Source organism: Lycium ferocissimum, chromosome 9, assembly GCF_029784015.1.
Source record: "Lycium ferocissimum isolate CSIRO_LF1 chromosome 9, AGI_CSIRO_Lferr_CH_V1, whole genome shotgun sequence".
Lineage (NCBI taxonomy): Eukaryota > Viridiplantae > Streptophyta > Magnoliopsida > Solanales > Solanaceae > Lycium > Lycium ferocissimum.
In genome coordinates, this window is record NC_081350.1 from 54443722 (window position 1) to 54463899 (window position 20178).

The 20178-nt window shown below is 35.9% G+C and overlaps 2 protein-coding genes across 3 annotated transcripts; both read left to right on the forward strand.

Moving 5' to 3' along the window:
* Window positions 1-2183: 2183 nt before the first annotated feature.
* Window positions 2184-5389, forward strand: LOC132031304 (uncharacterized). 2 transcript variants are annotated; one of them, XM_059421213.1, is made up of 2 exons: window positions 2184-2818; window positions 3625-5389. In XM_059421213.1, exon 2 carries the CDS (start codon window positions 3626-3628, stop codon window positions 4211-4213), a length of 588 nt encoding a protein of 195 aa, XP_059277196.1. In that variant the 5' UTR covers window positions 2184-2818; window position 3625; the 3' UTR covers window positions 4214-5389. The 2 variants fall into 2 exon arrangements, with proteins under 2 accessions (XP_059277196.1, XP_059277197.1); XM_059421214.1 differs by having other exon boundaries at window positions 2264-2818.
* Window positions 5390-6973: 1584 nt separating this feature from the next.
* Window positions 6974-11469, forward strand: LOC132029379 (L10-interacting MYB domain-containing protein-like). The gene is made up of 3 exons (XM_059418661.1): window positions 6974-7162; window positions 10046-10613; window positions 10710-11469. Exons 2-3 carry the CDS (start codon window positions 10050-10052, stop codon window positions 11298-11300), a joined length of 1155 nt encoding a protein of 384 aa, XP_059274644.1. The 5' UTR covers window positions 6974-7162; window positions 10046-10049; the 3' UTR covers window positions 11301-11469.
* The last annotated feature ends 8709 nt before the right edge of the window (window positions 11470-20178 follow it).

The window sequence follows — 20178 nt, forward strand, 5'->3', positions numbered from 1 at the left end:
TTTTAGCGGTTGGCTTACGAGTTCTAGGCGGTTTGTCTTGTGTATGTGATTGTGCAGGACCTGTATCTCCTATGGGATTTTCGAAGGCATGTGTTTCATCATCATCATCATCATCATCAATTTCATTAAAAGTGTCGGTATAATGTTGTTGCATTGCCTCATGATCTAAAAGTGGATTATTTCCACCAACATCAATACCTAAATTAGGTGTTTCCTCATCAAACCCACCCCTAACAATACCACTACTACCGGCACCACGTCTAAATCTCTTCGCCATTATTAAATAGAATTAATTTAAATCACAAGAAAATAAATTGCAACAAATTAAATTGCTAGAATTAAATTGCGTAAATTAAATAGCGAAAAATAAAGATAGAGTTGGAACGAAGGTACCAAATTGCCGGTCTAATTTCCAACAAAGTGAAGGCGGCTAGAATTGCAAATCCACCAAAGCTACTTCGGATTGTTGCAAAATCACCAACTCCACCAACAATATTATAATTGCAAAATTAATAATTGAAACTAGAATAAGACTTTATAATATTTAATTGAGAGAAATTTTAAGTGGCTAATTGTTGCAAAGTAACTATAATTGAGAGATTGAGAGAAAGAGAAGGGTGAATTGGAGTGGATTAAAATGGAAATGGAGAGGGGTTTATATAGGGGCGGGGGATGGGTTAAAGTGTTAAAAAAAAGGTTTGGGGGGTTGGGGGGGCCAAAAGGGGAGTTTGGAACTGTTTGGCAACGACCATTTTTGCAAATCAACGGTCCAGCCCAATGTCCCAACGGCTACATTTAAAAAAAAAAAAAATTAATTCTGACCGGTTTAACCGGTCCGGTTCCGGTTTAACTAGTTTCGGTCCCAAAAAAATCGAAACCGGACGGGTATGTATTAAACTGTTGACCGGAATCGGTCCACCGGTTTCGATTTTACCAGTTCGATTACCGATTTGAACCGGTTAACCAAAATCGGTTGACAGGCTTAATTGGCCTTATACCCGACGAGATCAAGGCGTACCAGAAAAAGAAGTTCTTGAGAGATTTTCGAAAATATTATTGGGATGAACCCTAGTTGTTCCGAACGTGCAGCAACAATATCATTCGGCGTTGTGTTCCCGAATCTGAGGTGTTGGATATCTTAAAAGCATGCCATGACTCTCCGATTGGGGGTCATCATGGTGGAAATCACATGGCGGCTAAGGTGCTCGAGCGAAGGTATTACTAGCCGACTCTCTATGATGATGCGAATATAATGGCAAAGTCTTGTGAGCAATGCCAACCCTAAGGATCGATTGCTAAGAGGCACGAGATGCCTATGAATTTTGTGTTGGAGGTAGAACTCTTTGATGTTTAGGGCATTGATTTTATGGGGCCCTTTGTGAGTTTGTGTGGTATGAGATACATCTTGGTGGTTGTTGACTACGTCTCAAAATGTGTAGAAGCGGTGGATTTACCCAATAATGAGGCGAAAAGTGTCACAAGTTTTCTGAAGAAGAATACTTTCACCCGTTTTGGCACCCCAAGTGCAATCATCAATGATGGTGGTTCGCATTTCTGTAACAAGGCTTTTGCAGGATTGCTCGAAAAATACGGTGTCAAGCATAGGGTAGCCATCCCATATCACCTCAAACTAGTGGCCAGGTGAAAGTCTCGAATCGAGAGATAAAAAGCATTTTGACCAAGCCGGTCAATACAAATAGGACCAACTGGTCCCGAAAACTTAATGATGCTCTTTGGGCTTACAGAACGACATTCTAAACGGCCATTGGAACTTGTCCTTACAGGCTGGTGTATGGCAAGGCTTGCCATTTGCCAGTCGAACTTGAACACAAGGCCATGTAGGCATTAAAGAAGCTGAATATGGATTGCGAGGAGGCAACCAAGCTTAGGTTGTTTCAACTAAATTAGATGGATGAATTCCGGTACCAAGAATATGAGAGTGCAGCCTTGTACAAGGAGAGGATAAAGCATTAACACGATAAAAATATCCTCAATCGAGACTTCCAGCCAAAAGATAATGTCCTGTTGTACAACTTACGACTGAAGCTTTTCCTGGGCAACCTGAAATCCAAATGGTCCGGGCTTTTCCAAGTGGTAAGTGTTTCACCCAAAGGCGCAATTGAATTGAAGTCTAGAGATGGGACTCGGACTTTTAAGGTGAATGGATAGAGGGTAAAGCATTACCATGGCTGCATTGATGGTGACATAATTGTTGATAGGCACCGCTTGAAGCATGGTTATACTCCTGATCCTGAGGGAAGTGGTAGCACCGTCGTGCCGCGACGTTAAATCAAGCGCTCCTTGGAAGGCAACTCAAGTTTAATTTCATGCTGTGTGATTTATTTTATGTGGATTGTTTTGATGTTTATTTGTTATAGGAATGCAAAAAATTGCAAGTCAATTGAAAGCCAAAGGTTGAAAAGGGGAAGATCAATGAACCAGAAAAAAAATTGCCCCTCAGGTAAAGTGATCCGTCGCATTTCAGAGAATGCGAACGCAGTTGGTCACGCATATCCGAGTTAGTGTACCTGGTAAGTAATGGTGAAATTGAGGCAAAATGTGGAACGACATGCGTCACATTCTCCCATCTGCAGATGAGAATGTGTCGCATTTCATTAACTCAATCGTGTCGAGACCCGACCCGCAAAGCAAATTCCCTCTTTATTTTAAAACATAATCTAGGCGGTTTTCATTCAACCTAATTAATTAGAACACAAACGAAAACGACTCTATCACCCTAAGAATTCCAACCATCTCAACTCACGATCTCACCACCGTAGTAGCTCATCTCTCTACTCTTGTCTCCGTCGTCTAACAGGTAACACAGGCAAACCCTTGCTTTTATCTTTCTATCTCATCTCTCTTCTTTTTGTTGCTTTGAATTAGGGTTGTTGAGACATTGATATGGGTTGTGTATTTTGTGTGAACAATAGAATAAAAATGATTGTTGAAGGGAAATTGTGTAATTAGGGGTATAGGGTTTGTGTTTTGTTTACGAACTGTTGGGTGAATTTTAGGGGAATTCTCATGCATTAACAGTGTGTTTTGCACAGTCACTATGTACCGTTGGTTCTTCTTGTTCATATTTCTATTTGAATTGGAGGGAATTTTGACTTTCAACTTCATTAACGAAGATTTGAAGTCGCTATGCCCACCAAGTGTTCGATAAATCGCCTAACAGGAAGTCCGAATGGTAGGGTGAAGTCTGAGTAGCCTTACAATGGATGATTGTGATAATGTCGGGTCAAGAAATTGGATATTGTTGTTTATGATTGGCCTGAAAAGATCGACTCTGGTGTGCAGTTATGATATCTGCTGGGTTATGCGTAGCATATGCCATATGCGTTCGCACTTCCCAACGCATACAAAAATCAGAGAAGTCAGTTTTTTGGAGTGGGATATGCGACAGAGTATGCGTCGCATTTTCCCTTATGCGTCTCAAGGATGCAATGCAGACCATGGTATGCGACACATAACATTAAATGCGCGTATCATGTTTTGCCTGTACATTTTTGCATTTGTTTGTTTTATGTATTTCTTTCTAGTTTTTTGTTTTTACCTTTCATAAATATAAAACAATAAAAATAAGAAGTGTTCTAGTTATTGATGACTCGTTGATTGCAGCATGACTTCCAGGCGAACCTCACATCTAAGGGCTGCTAGAAAAAATGACGAGAAAAAAGATGCCCCATCTTCCTTGACAAGAAATCAACAGGCAGCTGAGTCTGATTCCTCATCTGACCTAGACATAGAAGCCATACTGAGGCTGTCTAAAGAGGAAGAGGCCCGACAAGCTGAACTTCGCCGGAAAAAGAGGGAGGATGCCTTTCGTTTCAGTAGGATCCTTGGGATAAAAGAAATGTTCTTAGAAAGCGGAGAGAAAAGAAATTTCAACGATGAGAAGCAGTTCAGTTTGAATGGGTTGAAAGAGAGTTTCCCCAGAGTTTTGGAGCTGATCAACAAGCATGACTGGGATGTGTTCACAGATCCACCGAGGAAGTACAACCAGACTTTGGTCCGCGAATTTTATGCGGTGTATGTTCCAGCTATGAAAAAACTCAAGTGGTCGAGACCTAAAAAGCTGCGACACTGCCTCGATAGTGTTCAAGTGAGAGGTGTTTGGGTTGAATGTCACGCCAAAGTAATGAACAAGTATTATTTCGCACGTGACTTACCTGTAGCCGAAGAATTTAACACGAGGATGGCAAACTAGGATAGTGAGTTGCATCGGTGATCTCAGCCGAAGAAGAGCCAGCATGGCTGAACCCGAACTTCAAAATTAAGAGGAATAGCCTCACCATTGAGGCAAACATTGGCTACATAGGCTAAACTTCATCACTTGCCGCTTGATGCCAACAAAGAATGAATAGGACAGACTCATTGAAAAAGAGTCTTGTTATCATATAAATGTGGGCGAAATAATTGCTGCTGAAATGGGGCATCGATCTGACCATGGTAATACCTTATTGCCTTTCCCATGCTTGGCTACAGGGTTGTGCTTAGTGGCCAAGATACCCAAACTCCCCCGAATTGAGATCGCGATCGATGCATATGGGGAAATTGACATTCTCAACAGCAAAGATGACATGAAACCGGCTACAAAGAAAAGAAAAGGAGAGTCATCCCATGCTAGAGGGCCCGACACTAAGATTAAGCGCTTGGTAAGGGGCGAGAGCGAGGCAGTTGCTACTGCTTTTAACAGAACCCGTCAGAGACTCCATCCACCTCCTACCCCTATTTGAGGCCTGATCAAACTCTCTCGCAGGAGCGATTGCTACAAATGGCCAATGTTACTGCTCTTCACAACCAGAAGCTGAATAATTTGGTGGTGTTAGTCCCGAAATGGATAGAAAAAGCTCTTGTGCCCATCCGCTTGTCCATAGTGAAGCTCGAAGCAAGGGTTGACAGCCTTGAGGCGAAGAACAGAAACAACGATATTGCAGACTTTAGAACTGAGTTGAGCAAAGTTAAAATAGATATTCGGTTGCTCAAGCCTGACTTGAGAATATTTGATATCCCAGTGCCACCACCAGTAAATGTGACAGATGATACGACTCAGCTTGTCAAGGAGTGCAGGGGGGCCTCTGATTCAGAGACAGATGAAGAGATTGAGAATACAGATGAGCCTGCGAAAGGAAAGAAAGTTGTTGATGAGGTGATCGAGGTAGCAGGGGTAGCGGAGATGCCTGAGAAAGCATAGATACAGATTGCGACAGCCCAGTCCATAGAGAAGTATGCTGATAGGCTAAAAAGAGTCGGATCGAGCTCTCAGGGAGCTACTAAGCAGTTGTCTTAAGATGGCAGCTGAGACATCCCGATCTCTCTATTACTCCAGTAGCACACTCAGATGCAGCAGTCCCTTTTGCGCAGTCATCGCCTGCAGCTCTTGCCACCGTGCACCGATGTTTCTCCGAGGCCCAGAATTTTGCACCTTAGTTACTTATACTTGATTTGGTGGGGCATGCTTTTTTTGGGGTGGGGCCATTTGATTTTTGGTGTATTTTGTTGTATATATGTGTTTAGGACCCCCCCCCCCCCCCCGACTTTTCTGTGCCATGGTTCTTTTCCTGAGGGGTTATTAGTTCTGTTGAACTTGGAATGTTTAGGTTGTTGCTTAGGTAAAATAGAGTAATTTTGACTTATATGGTGGTGATTTTTGAACTTATGGCATGTATTGTTGAAAACTGTAATGAAATGAACCCTACAAAATTTGATGCAGACTCAGAAAATATTAGTAAATTGACATGCATGATTTTTTTATGACATCATAAGTATTGGAGTGTGTGCGTGTTGATTACCTGCTCGGGATTTTGAAGACGTGATACTCAATCCATATGCCATTGTGTTGTGAGATTACTAGTATGATCTTAGGTTGTCTTTGATATAATTGTGAAACCCTGAAGCCCTTTTACCTACCCTGTTACATATAGAATCCCTAGTTGCCCATTTTGAACCTTGAGACCCTTTTCTTGACTAGCCGCTACCCTTGTCTAAAATATTCCCACTTTTGGCACCTGTTCCCTCCTTGACACTTTGAATGAGAAATAAAAAGCTTAAAGCCTAAGTTGGGGGTGAAAACACAAAAATATTTACAAAATACCTAGCATGTAGATACATTATTTACTTTCGGAATATACAATTCACATATAATAAAGTATATAATAACGAATTCAATTACAGTCAAATCTCTCTATAACAATATTCGCATATAACAACACATCTCTATAACAACCAAGTTTTTCTGGAACCGATTTTTTATGTCATATTTTAATTCTGTATAATAACATTTTATCTATAACAAAGAACAACCAACTTTATAACAGTACACTCTTTGTAAAATTACTCTCATATAACAGCTATCTTCTTTTTTTGGTAATATAATAATTAACCATCTCTATAAAAATAGAATATCTATGATTACCAAGAATAAGTGTAGAGATTTTGATCAAATTTTTGATCATTTAATACATTATTTATGACATAGAATATTATATGAATATATGTTTTTCATCATTAAAAGATTTTTCTTCGTTATACAAATTGTGATTAAGCTTAGAATTTGGCAATTAAATGAAAAATTAGATTTTATACATCTTTTTTTCCCATAACGGCGAAATATTATTTAAATGACAATATGTTTTCGTATATCTTTTATATAGGTGATATATTACATACGGTTATATACCTTCAAAGTATATCTTTATAAGCACCGGTGTCCGAGTCTCAAAAAATATCGAAGGAGTTTCCGCAAGTGCACCATACTATTATAGAAAGGTTTGACTGTATATGGTTATATACCTTCAAAGTATATTATATAATTATAGAGTTAATGGAAAGAAAAAACACACATAAATTATTACTTTTTCACAAGTTTCATATTTTAACTATCCATTATTTTCTTTACCTACCTAAATTATCACTCCCTCCGTATAATGGATAGTCGACTAAGTGTTTTAATACAAAAGGGAAACTCGTGAAAAAAGTGATAGTTTTTTAATGTGGGAATTTCTAAACGGGTACATTTCCGTAATTTTTTACCCCGCTCTAGTCCCGTAAAAAGTCCCAATTTCTTCCGTATTAGCCTATAGCCCATCTATACCCCATTTCATCGCAGTAAATTCTTCCCATTCCATCACGGTTTCCCATTTGATCAATAACCCAGGTAACTTCTATGTACATTCATGTAGTCTGTTTAAAATGCTTCAACATTTCTTCTTTTTTTTTTTTTTTTTTTAACGTGGAAGTAGAGAACTATAACAGGGGTGGGACCAAGTGGTGGCCAGGTGTTCACCCGAACCTCCTTCCGCAAAAAATTATTACATATACAGAAAGTTAAAATTATTTTTATGTATAAATAGTAGATATTCAACTCATTTTTTATTATTTTATATTTTTGAACCCCCGGTGAAAAATCCTCATTCCGCCACTGACTATAAGCAAGTATATAATAGGGTACTAATGATTTTAGGTTAAGAGACAAATTTAAGTTAGAATAGATAATTAAGAAGAAGAAACGGTTGATGGGTCTTCCCTTTTCTGTTATCTGAGGCTTAAATTTTATTTTATTTTGAGTGTTTTTGTGTTTAAAGTGAATAATCAGTTAAGTGAAATTGGGGTTTATATAGGATTAGTGTTATAGGAGCATTGGGGTTTCGTTAAAAGATTGAAGTGAAAATGGTTAATTTGTTTTAATAATTGGGGTCGTTTGGTTGCTGGGTAGAGTTATGCAAGTATTAGTAATGGAAAGATTCCATTTATACCCTACATAAAATAATACATAGAGTCTCTCATAACTTATACATGTATTTATTATGCGAGATTGTAAATTGATAACCAAACACCATATTTGGTCTATAGAATTTAATACATAGCAACTAAAATGCTACCAAACATTGTACTTATGCTGATTTAAATACATGAATAATTCACTTCCTAACCAGCAATCAAACAACCCCTTATTGCATACCTTGCCTTCAATTTGGAATTCTCAATTTCTAAAAAAACTGTGTTTTCTGGCATACAATTACATGCTAATGTTCTATGTGATGTTTGTTCTGTAGTCCTAAAAGAATAATAAACATAGTAGACATTAGAAATTGACATTGTATTTGAACAAATGGATTCGATTAGTGGAAACACAGTAATGGGTCCTTGATTTTGATATGATCTTTTACTAATTAATGATTCATTTAGAAGTTAATCTGCCAAGTTTTGAATCTGTCCAAACTGTGCTAGGTTTGACTTTGAATCTGAATTAGTGTTGTTGCCACACTTACCAAACTTTGACGTGTCCATTATCAATATCATTTCGTGAGCCTGTAGATGGAGACCCTATAGAATATGTAAACTCCTGATTTATACATGAAAATAGGTCATCCCAAACCTTTTCCTCATGGAATGAGAATATTAATGCCACCACTATGGCGTCTTGTTTTTGCTTTCATATAATCTGTTCGACTGTGAGGGAAAGGCACCTTTGACTTAAATGCCTATTGAAAAATGCTCTTTTTCAAGAGAGAGGTTTGACGCACATTAATTACGGCTTGAAGGGAGACAAGTAGTGGAGTATGAGAGGTAAATATGGATGAGAATAGATAAGTAAGAAAGAAGTCGACACCAGCTTGTAAAACAAATGGAATGAGAAGACTTCCCCATGGTTGAAAGAAGCTTAAGAGAGAGTACCGAAAGTGAAAAAGCAAAGCATCAAATTTACTAGTTGTCAATGAAGTTGGAGGAGAACCATGAGGTCTCAAGTTCAAATACTAGTGGAGACCAAAACACTAGGTGATTTCTTCGAATCTGTTAAAGCCTTGATGGACAGAGTTACTTGATACATGTTGCTAGTGGGAGGTAGCAGGTATCCCGTGAAATTAGTCAAGCCCAAACACCACGGTTATTAAAAAAAAAAAAAAATTGCTGGTGGTGAGATTGATGCGTGAGTGATAAGCATGAGGGTGAGGAAGTTTATGGTGAGTTTGGATTGATGTTTGTCAAGTACGTACTTTCCCTTCAGGAAAAAAGTAGAAGAAATAAAGAGATGGAATTGATATGCACTTTATAGTGCGAGAGAACTATTAGTTGAAAAAGGGTACTACTTCTGCATCCTTGTGATGCCATCAATGAAACTACTGCATTTGAAAAAAAAACATTAGTTGAATAAGGACATAGTAGTCTTATCTGCACTCTTTGGCGCAAGGGAACTATTAGTTGAATAAAGACTTAGTAGTCTTCTTCTCATTAGCTCAAAAAATCGTATGAAGTCTTTTGTGTCAAACTTTCCAACACAAAGTGGATCCTTCTGGCACAAAAAGATATCGAAAATCTTCATGATGGATAACTAGCTATGTTCTGTGGTTAAATTATCAGAGCGAATGGGTGAACCATAATAGAAGAAGAACTTAATATATGACCTTTTCTTTCTACTAACGTTTTGGATCCTATAAGAGAAACATTTTGGCATCTTGTGCATTACACAAAATCGAAAAAAATAGCTTTGCCCATAATTCGAAAACTTAAAATATTCCAACGTACAAAATACGCAAAGATAACTAAAGGGACAAATCTCTAGAAGTTAAATAAAACCAAAGTACTAACAAAATCTACTTCAGTAAAGCTTTAAAGTAACTTTAATAGAGTAGCTTTAGGGAAAATGAGATTCTTATGATATCCGTAAGGTCTCATTTCAGTGAAGCTGTTTGTCTAATTCTACTGAATTGTGTCTATAAAAGGGAGGGCCAAAAGAATCAAAACTCTAGAGCCCTGCTTCTATTTTTATATTTTTCCAACACGCACCATTTGGGTGCTTCTGTGTTTCCAAAGTATGCTTTGTTATATTGTCTCATAACATGCAATAATATGCGTTTCACTTAAGTTTTTCTTCACTTTATGTTTGAAAATGCTTGTATGGTTTAAGCCTTTTTTATTGTTTTGTGTTACTTTTGTGCTATTAGATAAATTGTTCATTTCTGTTATGCTATGATATATGATTATCTTTTTCATTAGATGAGTTCACTTATAAATGGTTCATTTCTGTTATTCTTTTCAGTTAAATGGGAAGTTGGGACATTAGAAAATTGGTACCTGTCCATCCAAATGATCTCTTTGATGATGAAAATAAAGAAAGGGAATGTTGGGACATTAGCCACTTGGTATCTGGTCATCTGGAGGATTTGTTAGGTGATGAAAATAAAGAAGAGGAGATACTTCAAAGGGAGCAAGAGAAATGGTTTGCCTTGTGTAAAATAACATTGAAGCTTATCTTGATTTATTACGAAGAAATAGATATGGAACCTGTGATGTTTCATTCCCAGAGTAAAGCTAGCTGGGACGATGATGCCCATATTAAATTTATTGAGTTGTGTGAACAAGAGATTAGAAAAGGAAATAGACCAAGTACTCATTTATCTAAAGATGGATGGAAAAATATGGTTAATAAGTTCAATAAGAAGATGGGAAGAAACTATGATAGGAAACAAATGAAAAATCATTGGGATAACATGAAAGCCGAATGGACTCTTTTTAAGCAGATGATAAGAGGGGAGACAGATTTAGGTTGGGATGCTATGAAAAATACAATTATAGCAGATGATAACTGGTGGAAGCGAAAAATTAAGGTACATCTTTCGCATTGTTCTATATGTTTTTCTTATTTCTTTTTCATTGTTAATTTTCTTGGTTTGCTTAAGTAGTTTTGGAGTTTGCTTTTACAGGAGAATGCTCGATATAAAAAATTTAGGAACAAAGATCTTTCGTTGATATGGTGTCGTTATGATGCACTGTTTGCTGATGTTATTGCCACGCGAGAAAGAGCACGTGCAACAAATCAAGAACAAACGTCTGGCATTGGATCAAACTTCGTTGAAGAAGGAATAAATGGTAATGATGAAAGGAGTGACGAAAGTGATGATCTGCAGAATGTGGATTCTGTTATGTTTCCCGAGCCATCACTAAAAAGACGAAAATCAATAGATTGTGTCGACACTAGCAGTCAAGTAAAAAATAGTAGGACAAGACTTGGTGTAGCATCAATAAAAGAGGCTATACATTCCCTAATAGAGTTTATGCGCAATAGTACTGCTGCATCTCCTGTATCCGATGAACCCACCATCGGGAAGTGTATTGACATGTTGGAAAATATGCCTGATTATATTCCTGCAGGGAGTGATCTTTTTAACTATACCGTGAACATGTTTATTAAGAAAGAAGTGCGGCAAGTATTTCTTAGGCTGTCTACTAATGAAGCTCGGAAGTCTTGGTTGGAGTTTAACTACCGGTTATTCCTTAAGAAGTATAGTAGATAACGTGTCATTGTAGTTAACATTTTTATTTTTTCATGTTTGGACATTATGGTTGTATGCTTAAACCTTATTTAGTGTTTCTTGTTTAGATGTTGTGGTTGTATGGTTAAACCGTATTTATTGGGATTAAATTACACCAGAGCTAATTTCAAAGGGCTGATTGTTGTGGTTCCTTGGGTTATGCCTCTATATGTTCTGTATTTTGAATATCTGAGAATGTATATAACTGTGGTTTCTTACTATCTCATTGTTGAAGATTGAAAATTGGATGTTTTTTCTTTTTATTTAATTCACAAAGAAGCACCAGAAGAAGATGAAGATGATGAAGCATACTGAGACCAAACGTTGGTAGTCTAATTCTAACCCCTGTATGTGTGAACTCTTTTATTATTTTTCTGTTAATAGGTGAATGGTTCACTTATATTCATTTTTGTTTTGCCACCATTCATGCAAATATTTCATTTTTTAGTTAAATGGAGAGTTGGGACATGATCACCATGATATCTCCCTATCCAAGTAATTTTTTAGATGGTAAAAATCAAGGACTAGAGAAAGTTCAGCGGGAGCAAAACGATAAGGAATGGATGATTGTGTCAAATAACAGGTAAATGCATTTTGATGTTTTATGAATAGCACTCATGCAAAGAACCCTGCCATACATCTAGTTGCTCCAGAAATGCCTTTATACAAGCGATTACGAGAAAATGAGAATTGTTAAGAAAATGTTCGATTGAAAAAATTCGGTGTTTGTTGATTTATCATAGGATTTAACTGACGAATATGGGCTTAAACCATGCATGGAATGTCTGTACACAAGATCTTAGGCATATTCTTGATGATTTGTATATATGGAGCTGGAGATCAATTGATGCGGGAGATCTTTCGGTACTCGGAAGAGACAATTCATAGGCATTTATAATGTGCTATAAGTGAGAAATCACAAGCCATGTAACGAACGATATTTCCATTTCTTTAAGCACTAGAACATGTCTATTCACTTTAATTAGTCAGTTTTTAAGCCAGATTTTGAAAATAACTTTTAAATACATTCTAATTGTTATTATATATAGCAACATATAAAAAATGTATTTTATGTACCATCCCTTTAGTTATAATTAAAAAATGGAGTTGATGAAATTAAGTCTTTGAGATGGAAAGAGTCGGACTTTTTTTTCTCATTATCATGATAACGAAAGTTTTTCATCGATTAAAAGAAGATTAGTAAGAATATGAGGGAAAATTAATAATTTGATTCTAAATTTTTTCTTTTAAATTCTTTAATATTTTATATGCGTATACTGAAAAGTTCGATATCCATTTCAATTGCGAATCGCTTTTATCCAAACATAAAAACCATTGTTGTATGTATTGGATTTTTAAAAAGCAAAACTAATAAAATATTTTTATTAAATTAATTAAAAATATATTATAACTTTTATATTAACAATTATAGATAAAACAAATTGTTACAAAGAAATCAAAATTAGAAAGATATATGTTATATCATTAATCACTAAATTTTTAATTTCGAAATGAAAATATAGCAAAGTAATACATTTTATAAATGTAAAGAAACAAGAATCGAGACTGCAAAGGAGAGTAAATAAGTAAAGTATTGACAATGAAGGAAAATGGGGATAAAAGTCACTCCCTCCCTTCACTTTTACTTGTCGACGTTAACATATCAAGAAAAAAAAATCTTCTTCTTATTTTACCCTTCACATTAATTATTCATTTTCAAATCATTTTCTGAGGCTATTGAGACGATACACCAATAAATATGGATATTATGATAAAATATATACTTTATTTATTAATTATCAAAAAACGTGAAAAGTCAAAAGTGAACAAGTTATGTGTAAGAGAATTAAAAAAACTTTTGGTACAAATTTGCATTGCTATTGTCCCGACCCGATTAGAGGGCCATGACGGGTACCCGAAGCTACCCTACCGAGCACCACCTAACTCACCTGTCATCACATTCAATCTGAACATACACCGTTCTCATCATAAAACCCATTACGAGACAACCTTCATTTACTTCCCAAACATATATATATATACATATATACATAGGCCCACAAGGCTACAAAATGATGCACAGAATATGCACTAATAAGATCATAAGACATCTACTACCCACACACATGTATCTACGAGCCTCTACTAGAATACTAGAGTCATAACGACGGGACAAGACCCCGCCATGCCCCAAATATGTACACAAAAAAAATATACCAACAAGCGGCAACTCCGGAGAAATGAGTGCTCTTATAAGGCTCACGATACAGCTCCTAGGTATCCGTCCGTCTCCCCGTCTACCCAGTGCATGAACGCAGCGTCCGTCATAAAGAAGGACGCGCACGAACAATGTCCGAGTATGTAAGGCATGAACCATAATGTAGTAAAGCAATAAGGAAACATGAGAGAAAGAGATAACCTGGCCTCTTAAGGCGAATACCATGCATGCTTAGCCTTTTAAGAAAACATTTTTCATACATACATAACATAATATCATCACTAGCCCGCTTCCGGGGTAATCATCTCACACCGTCCACTAGTGGTGACTGTCTCCACAACTAGGCACCACGTGTAACTACCATCATTCATAAGCCGCCCACCGAAGTGGTGTCTGCCCGGCCAACTAGGCCCAGTGTAATCATACATAAAAATAAGTATTTAGAGTCCAATTAAAGCTACAATTCTATCTTGAGTGACGTAAGGTAACCTCCGATTATGTTATGGAATAATCATGATCGCCATGTCTCACTCCTCAAGGAACTAGTATTACGAGGCGAGACTATCAACAATGAGTAATACCAAGAAAATCATGTAATAGGATCATTAGTCTTATAATAGCATCATTTCATAAGTTTAGAATCTCGATGGATAAAATCATCATAATCATCGTCATTATCATAGAACATATCTCATCCCTTTCTCATAGGAAGCTCTTAGAAATCTTTAGCCTTCAACTTTGGGATATGAGGAAGTCATGGAAATATAAAGGAATCATAGTATAGGAGCCATGCCTTTGAAAGAAAGGGGCTAACCTTGCATATCTTTACGTCTCTTTAACTTTTTCAACTAAACATTTCCCCTCCAAGCTCACGATTCTACATTCAAGAGAATTCGTACTAAAATTAGATAATTGGAAGCATACTTGAGTCTAAACTAAAATGACTAAGAGCTAACGAAAATTGGGCAGCATTTCCTTTGTTCCAATCACTTCCTCCGTATGATAAACAACTCCCAAATATTGATAGCAACAATTCCATAATCAAAAGATTATATTCAAATTATACTCAATTCCATCCCAAAACTTCTTTTCATAAACAATCCATAACAACAAATTCAATACAACCGCTTGTACTCTTGTATACAATACTTTCTCAACATCATTACTACCCCTCATAACAAGATTATACTCATAATATGCTAACAATTATAGCTCAAGTTAATTTACACTCAAAATATCATCAATATTCATATTTGAACTTTTTCCCATAACTCTTTCCACTTTTAAGACTTGCTAAACCTTCACATCCACTTAACACAAGAGATGAGATGAAGAACATACCTTGTGTTTGAAGAATTTCAACTCACACAACTTGCTCTAATACTTAATCTCCACAACTCCAAGTGAAAGCAAGAACACCCAACTTCCATAAATTAAACTAGGTTTTTCAAGGTTGATCTTCTCTTGATTTGATTTAGAATGATTTGGTGTGTTTATGGGTGTTAAGGGGAGCTTAGAGAGAAATTAGGGTTTGATTTTGGGTGAAAAATGAGGCCCAAGTCGTGGAAATGGGTATTTAAAAGTTGGGAAAAAAAATTCCACCGCCTCAATTTCTGGAAATCTCGGGAATAGTACGTGTTACTGTTCATCACGTACTTCAAAGTACGTGATGAACAGTATCACGTACTTTGGGGGTAAAAATTTTAAGTTTTTGGAATTTTTTTGCAAAATAAACCCCAAAAAGTACGGGACGTACTTTATTGTACGGGCCGTATTTTCCTCGGTACTTCACAGAAATGAGATATGTCAATTGCATTGGAAAGAAGACTCGCTGAACTTCAATTTACATTAGTTATGGATTCCGTAACTCCTCATATTCTAGGAGATATGCCCCTCCCAAGTTGGACCAAAATTTCTGTCCAAAATTCTGCCAAGTTTTTTCAAATTTTCAACGAACCTAATTTCTTCGATTCGCTTGATCCCGAAACCTTTAAATACTTGTCTAACACTTATTAAAAGTCTTCCTTGACCTTATAGGGGTGTCATGGCATCTTTGAACTCACGTTAGTTTGCTTACAACAACGCGAAAATCCACGAGGTGTAACAGCTATTGTTCATCCTCTCTTTACGTTTAAAGTATTAACAAAGAAGAAAAACGGGGATAAAAGTCACTCCCCCTGTTTACTTTTACTTGTCCACGTTAACATATCAAGAGAAAGAAACTAATATGGTAATTATTAATTAGTATGAAACTTCAATTATGTTGATTGTGTATAAAGATAACGACTACTCATGTATTATAGGCGTACATATTTGTATACATGTCATCTTTTTTCTTGTATTCCTTTATTTATCATGGGGACCATCAAGCTAGGCAACGCAAGAAGAGTTGGGAGAATCATGCAGAAGGGGCTGGCCATTAATTTCCATGAAATTAATGAGTGAATATTTGTGTGTTCTTATTATTAATTTTACCCTTTAATTACTCATTTTCAAATTATTTTCGAAGGCTATTGAGACTTACACCAATAAATATGAATATTATGGTAAAATATATACTTTCTCTGACCCATATTATTTGTCATTTTTCCTTTTGCACGCCCCTTAAGAAATCAGAAGTAGAAGATGTATTTTACTATCTTAGCGCTATCTCTCTCCAATAAATACATTCTAATCAAAATTGACTATTTTCAAGAACATTTATTACTAAGGGTAAGATGGGAAAGATTTAATTAATTTTATCTTGGTTTTGTAAATGAACAAGTAATTTGGACATATATTTTTAGTAATGTAGCCAAGTAATATGGGACGGAGAGGATAAGATGTGAAAGATTTAATTAATTTTATCTTGGTTCCGTAAATGAACAAGTAATTTGGACATATATTTTTAGTAATGTTGAGTACTTCATTTATGAACAGGTAAAAGTGCACGGACGAAATAAATATATGTCGGACAATTAAAATTGAAGTGTATACTTGTATACATGAGCAGAGAATAAATATTCAGTAAAAAAGTAGTTTAATAATGTGGTCAAGTAATATTGAATGGAGGGAGTACTTCATTTATTAATTCTTAAAGAACTTGAAAAGTCAAAAGTCAACAAGTATAAATGCACGGAGGAAATAAATGTGTCGGATAATTAAATTTGAAGTGCATACGTGTATACATGAGAAGATATAAATATTAAGTACTATGACATATGACCACGTGGGATAAAAAAGTAGTTGGTTAAAATTTACAATTTGTATAGCTTGTAGTACAAATTTCTATTGCTGTGTTAGTCCTCTCTTCACACTTAGATATATTAGAAATAGAAAAGAAGAAAAATATAGTATAGAAAAATAGACATATATTTTTAGTAATGTGGCCAAGTAATATGGACAAAGGGAGTACTTCATTTTTATTAATTCTTAAAGAATGTGAAAAATCAAGTATAGTAATGCGGCCAAGTAATATGGGACAAAGAGAGTACTTCATTTATTAATTCTTAAAGAACCTGAAAAGTCAAGTAATATGGCCAAGAAATATGGCACAGAAAGAGTACTTCATTTATTAATTCTTAAAGAACCTGAAAAGTCAAAAGTGAACAAGTAAAAGTGCACGGAGAAAATAAATATGTGTCGGATAATTAAAATTGAAGTGCATACATGTATACATGGGAAGAAAATAAATATTCAGCAAAAACGTGAAAAGTCAAAAGTGAACAATTAAAAATGCACGGATGAAATAAATATGTGTCGAGAATTAAAATAGAAGTGCAGAGGTGTATACATGAGAAGAGAATAAATATTCAGTACTATGACATATATCCACGTGGGATTTATTAATTCTTAAAGAATGTGAAAATTCAAAAGTGAACAAATTAAAGTGAACGGAGGAAATAAATTTGTGTAGGAGAATTAAAATTGAATTGCATATATCTATACATGAGAAGAGAATAAATATTCAGTTAGAACACGAAAAGTCAAAAGTGAACAAGTAAAAGTGCACAGAGGAAATAAATGTATCGGAGAATTAAATTTGAAGTGCATACATCTATACATGAGAAGAGAATAAATATTAAGTACTATGAAACATGTCTATGTGGGATATAAAAATAGTTGGATAAAGTTCTGACATGTTTATATAAATTTTATGGTACAAGCATTCATTAAGTGTACAATTTATGAAGCTCATGGTACAAGCTGGACAAGCGGTGTTCGTCCCTCCTCCACGCTTATATATAATAGAAAAGTAACAATTGTTAAATAATTATATTTTATTAAAGTTATAGCTAAATTAATTTTTTTTCACTATTAACTTAAATTTTGTGCATGCATATCTTTATAGATTTTATTGGAGCACTTTTTGTACATGCATATGTTTATAGGATTGTATTGGAACACTTGATGTCAGGTATATTAAACCAAGATACCCTAAGGTATATTGACGTTAAGTTATCCAACTTAAAATATTTTTATTGTTGTGGACTTTAATGTATTTTATATTTACAAAATATGATGTGTGGAAAGAAGCAACCCACGATTGTCGTATATTTTGTTAGGCCCTTCGTATACTAGAACTCAACTTTCTCTCCTCTATTAGAATACAACTATTATCTAATTGATGTAAAATATCAGCACATGAGCACTCTGTATAAAGGGGATAATGTGAGATACGACCTAGCAAAATTCTTTCGTGGTGTGATGCAATAATTGCGAGAATCATAGGTCAAATAAAGAAAGATTTTAAAACCATACTTTTAGTCGATTTTTAAGTCCAAGATTTTAAAACCATACTTTTAGTCGATTTTTAAGTCCTATGCATTAGATGAATAATTTAATTAGGATTTTTGTCAAATGTGAAATATATTTTTAACGGATAAAAACAATAAACGGTATTTCGCTAAGAGGCTTCAGGCGTTCAATATAAAGGATACAAATTTTAACTCTTGTATTAAAATTCGTATAAATTATACAAATATTTATACGAATTTTAATAACGATAATCAAACATCGTATAAAGTTATACGATAATTACCTCTTAATACAAAAAATTATATTTCATAACTAAACATCATTTCAAGTAATTCCAATTTATATCTCATGATTAGTTTGTCTAATCCTTCAAACTAAAACGACCCCTTATTGTTGGTTACTTGGCAGGCGAAACCCAATTAGAGTCCACTTGTCAAGCATAAAATCCACTTGGCAAGCATAGGAAATTTCTCATATGCAGCATGTGCTCTTCAATCTTTCATCTTCTTGGTTTGCCGCAATTTGATGCAATAAAAAGGGTGCGTCAGTTTCTTGGAAATTGGTGATCTTTTTGGCTGTCTTATGACTGAGTTTTAAGAAGCAGTTTGGCAGCACGCATCAAGAAAATTGAAACCGCAAAGTCTATCCACTAATTCCAGTATACCTTGCTAGGTTTCCTCCTTTCGAGGGTAGAGACAATAGGATGACGATGTTTTTTTTTTCACACTCTGATATTGTATTGTGAGTTATGTATTCAAAGGATCTCAAACCCAAAACTTCTGATTAGGAATGAAGAAGTATATATTCACTCCACCACATTGGTAATAGGATGACAATGATGCACGTAGCGGTATCTTATTGAACTATCAAAAGGTAAATGCTTTTGAAGATAAATAGAGGATGGAACGATTGAGATTAATACTTTTTTTAATTATTATTAATTAATAAATACATGTACTATATTAAGGAATTATGTACAAAATCAGGTCTTTTACTGCTTGTATCTATGAAAAGTAAATTCATGTAAAAGAACTCTCCTATGCTTGTGTCACTTAATTAATGCTTGCCTCTTAGGTGCTGAGAAAAATGCATCCATGCTAATAATATATTTTATTGAGATTATTTTGAAAATAATAGAAAAGTATACTGAATTTTTGTATAATCTGTTCAATATATTGTGAGATATTCTCGGTTACGATCGAGATATTCGATTGTAAATATTCTCTCTCTAGGGTCGGTCGCTAAAGGTCCGATCAACGTCCGGTCTTGCGAGACAATACCACCATTCAATGTAGAAGAGATGTTGCCTTCTTTCTCTGTGCCCGCATCAAGCTCGACGCGTCGCTGGCGATGTGATGACACTCCTCTCCACCACCGGCGGTCACAATAATTCCGCTAACCGACGTGATAATAATCGTGCGTAAATTCTATCCAATGCGGGCAAAAATAACAACAACGCTAACCGCCAGTATATGCTAGGTTTCCTCCTTTCGGTACCGACGGACAAGACCGTCCGTCGGCCGCCCCGGGAAGGGGCCATTACCCGACGAGATAGGCGCACGACCCCGCCACGGCCGCGGCCCGGCCAGCCGCATTCTCGCGCGGCCCTCGGCCTCGTTGTGCCTATTCCACGCACGTTCCTCCCATGACGATGTGGACACCGGGCGACTTCTCACATGACCGCTCTGCCTTATTTTATATTAGCACTATTGTGACATCCCTTCCCCCACCTAATGCTCAATTACGCTCCGAAATTGTTTCCGTAAAAATAATAACGTTTCGCTGACCCTCTTCGGTTTTCTTCGTAAGGATTTACCGACGGAGCCGCCTAACGAGATGAGAGCACCGGGGAATGATCCTCTCAATAAACTCCACCATCCACCTTCCTTGCCGCATCACCTATGT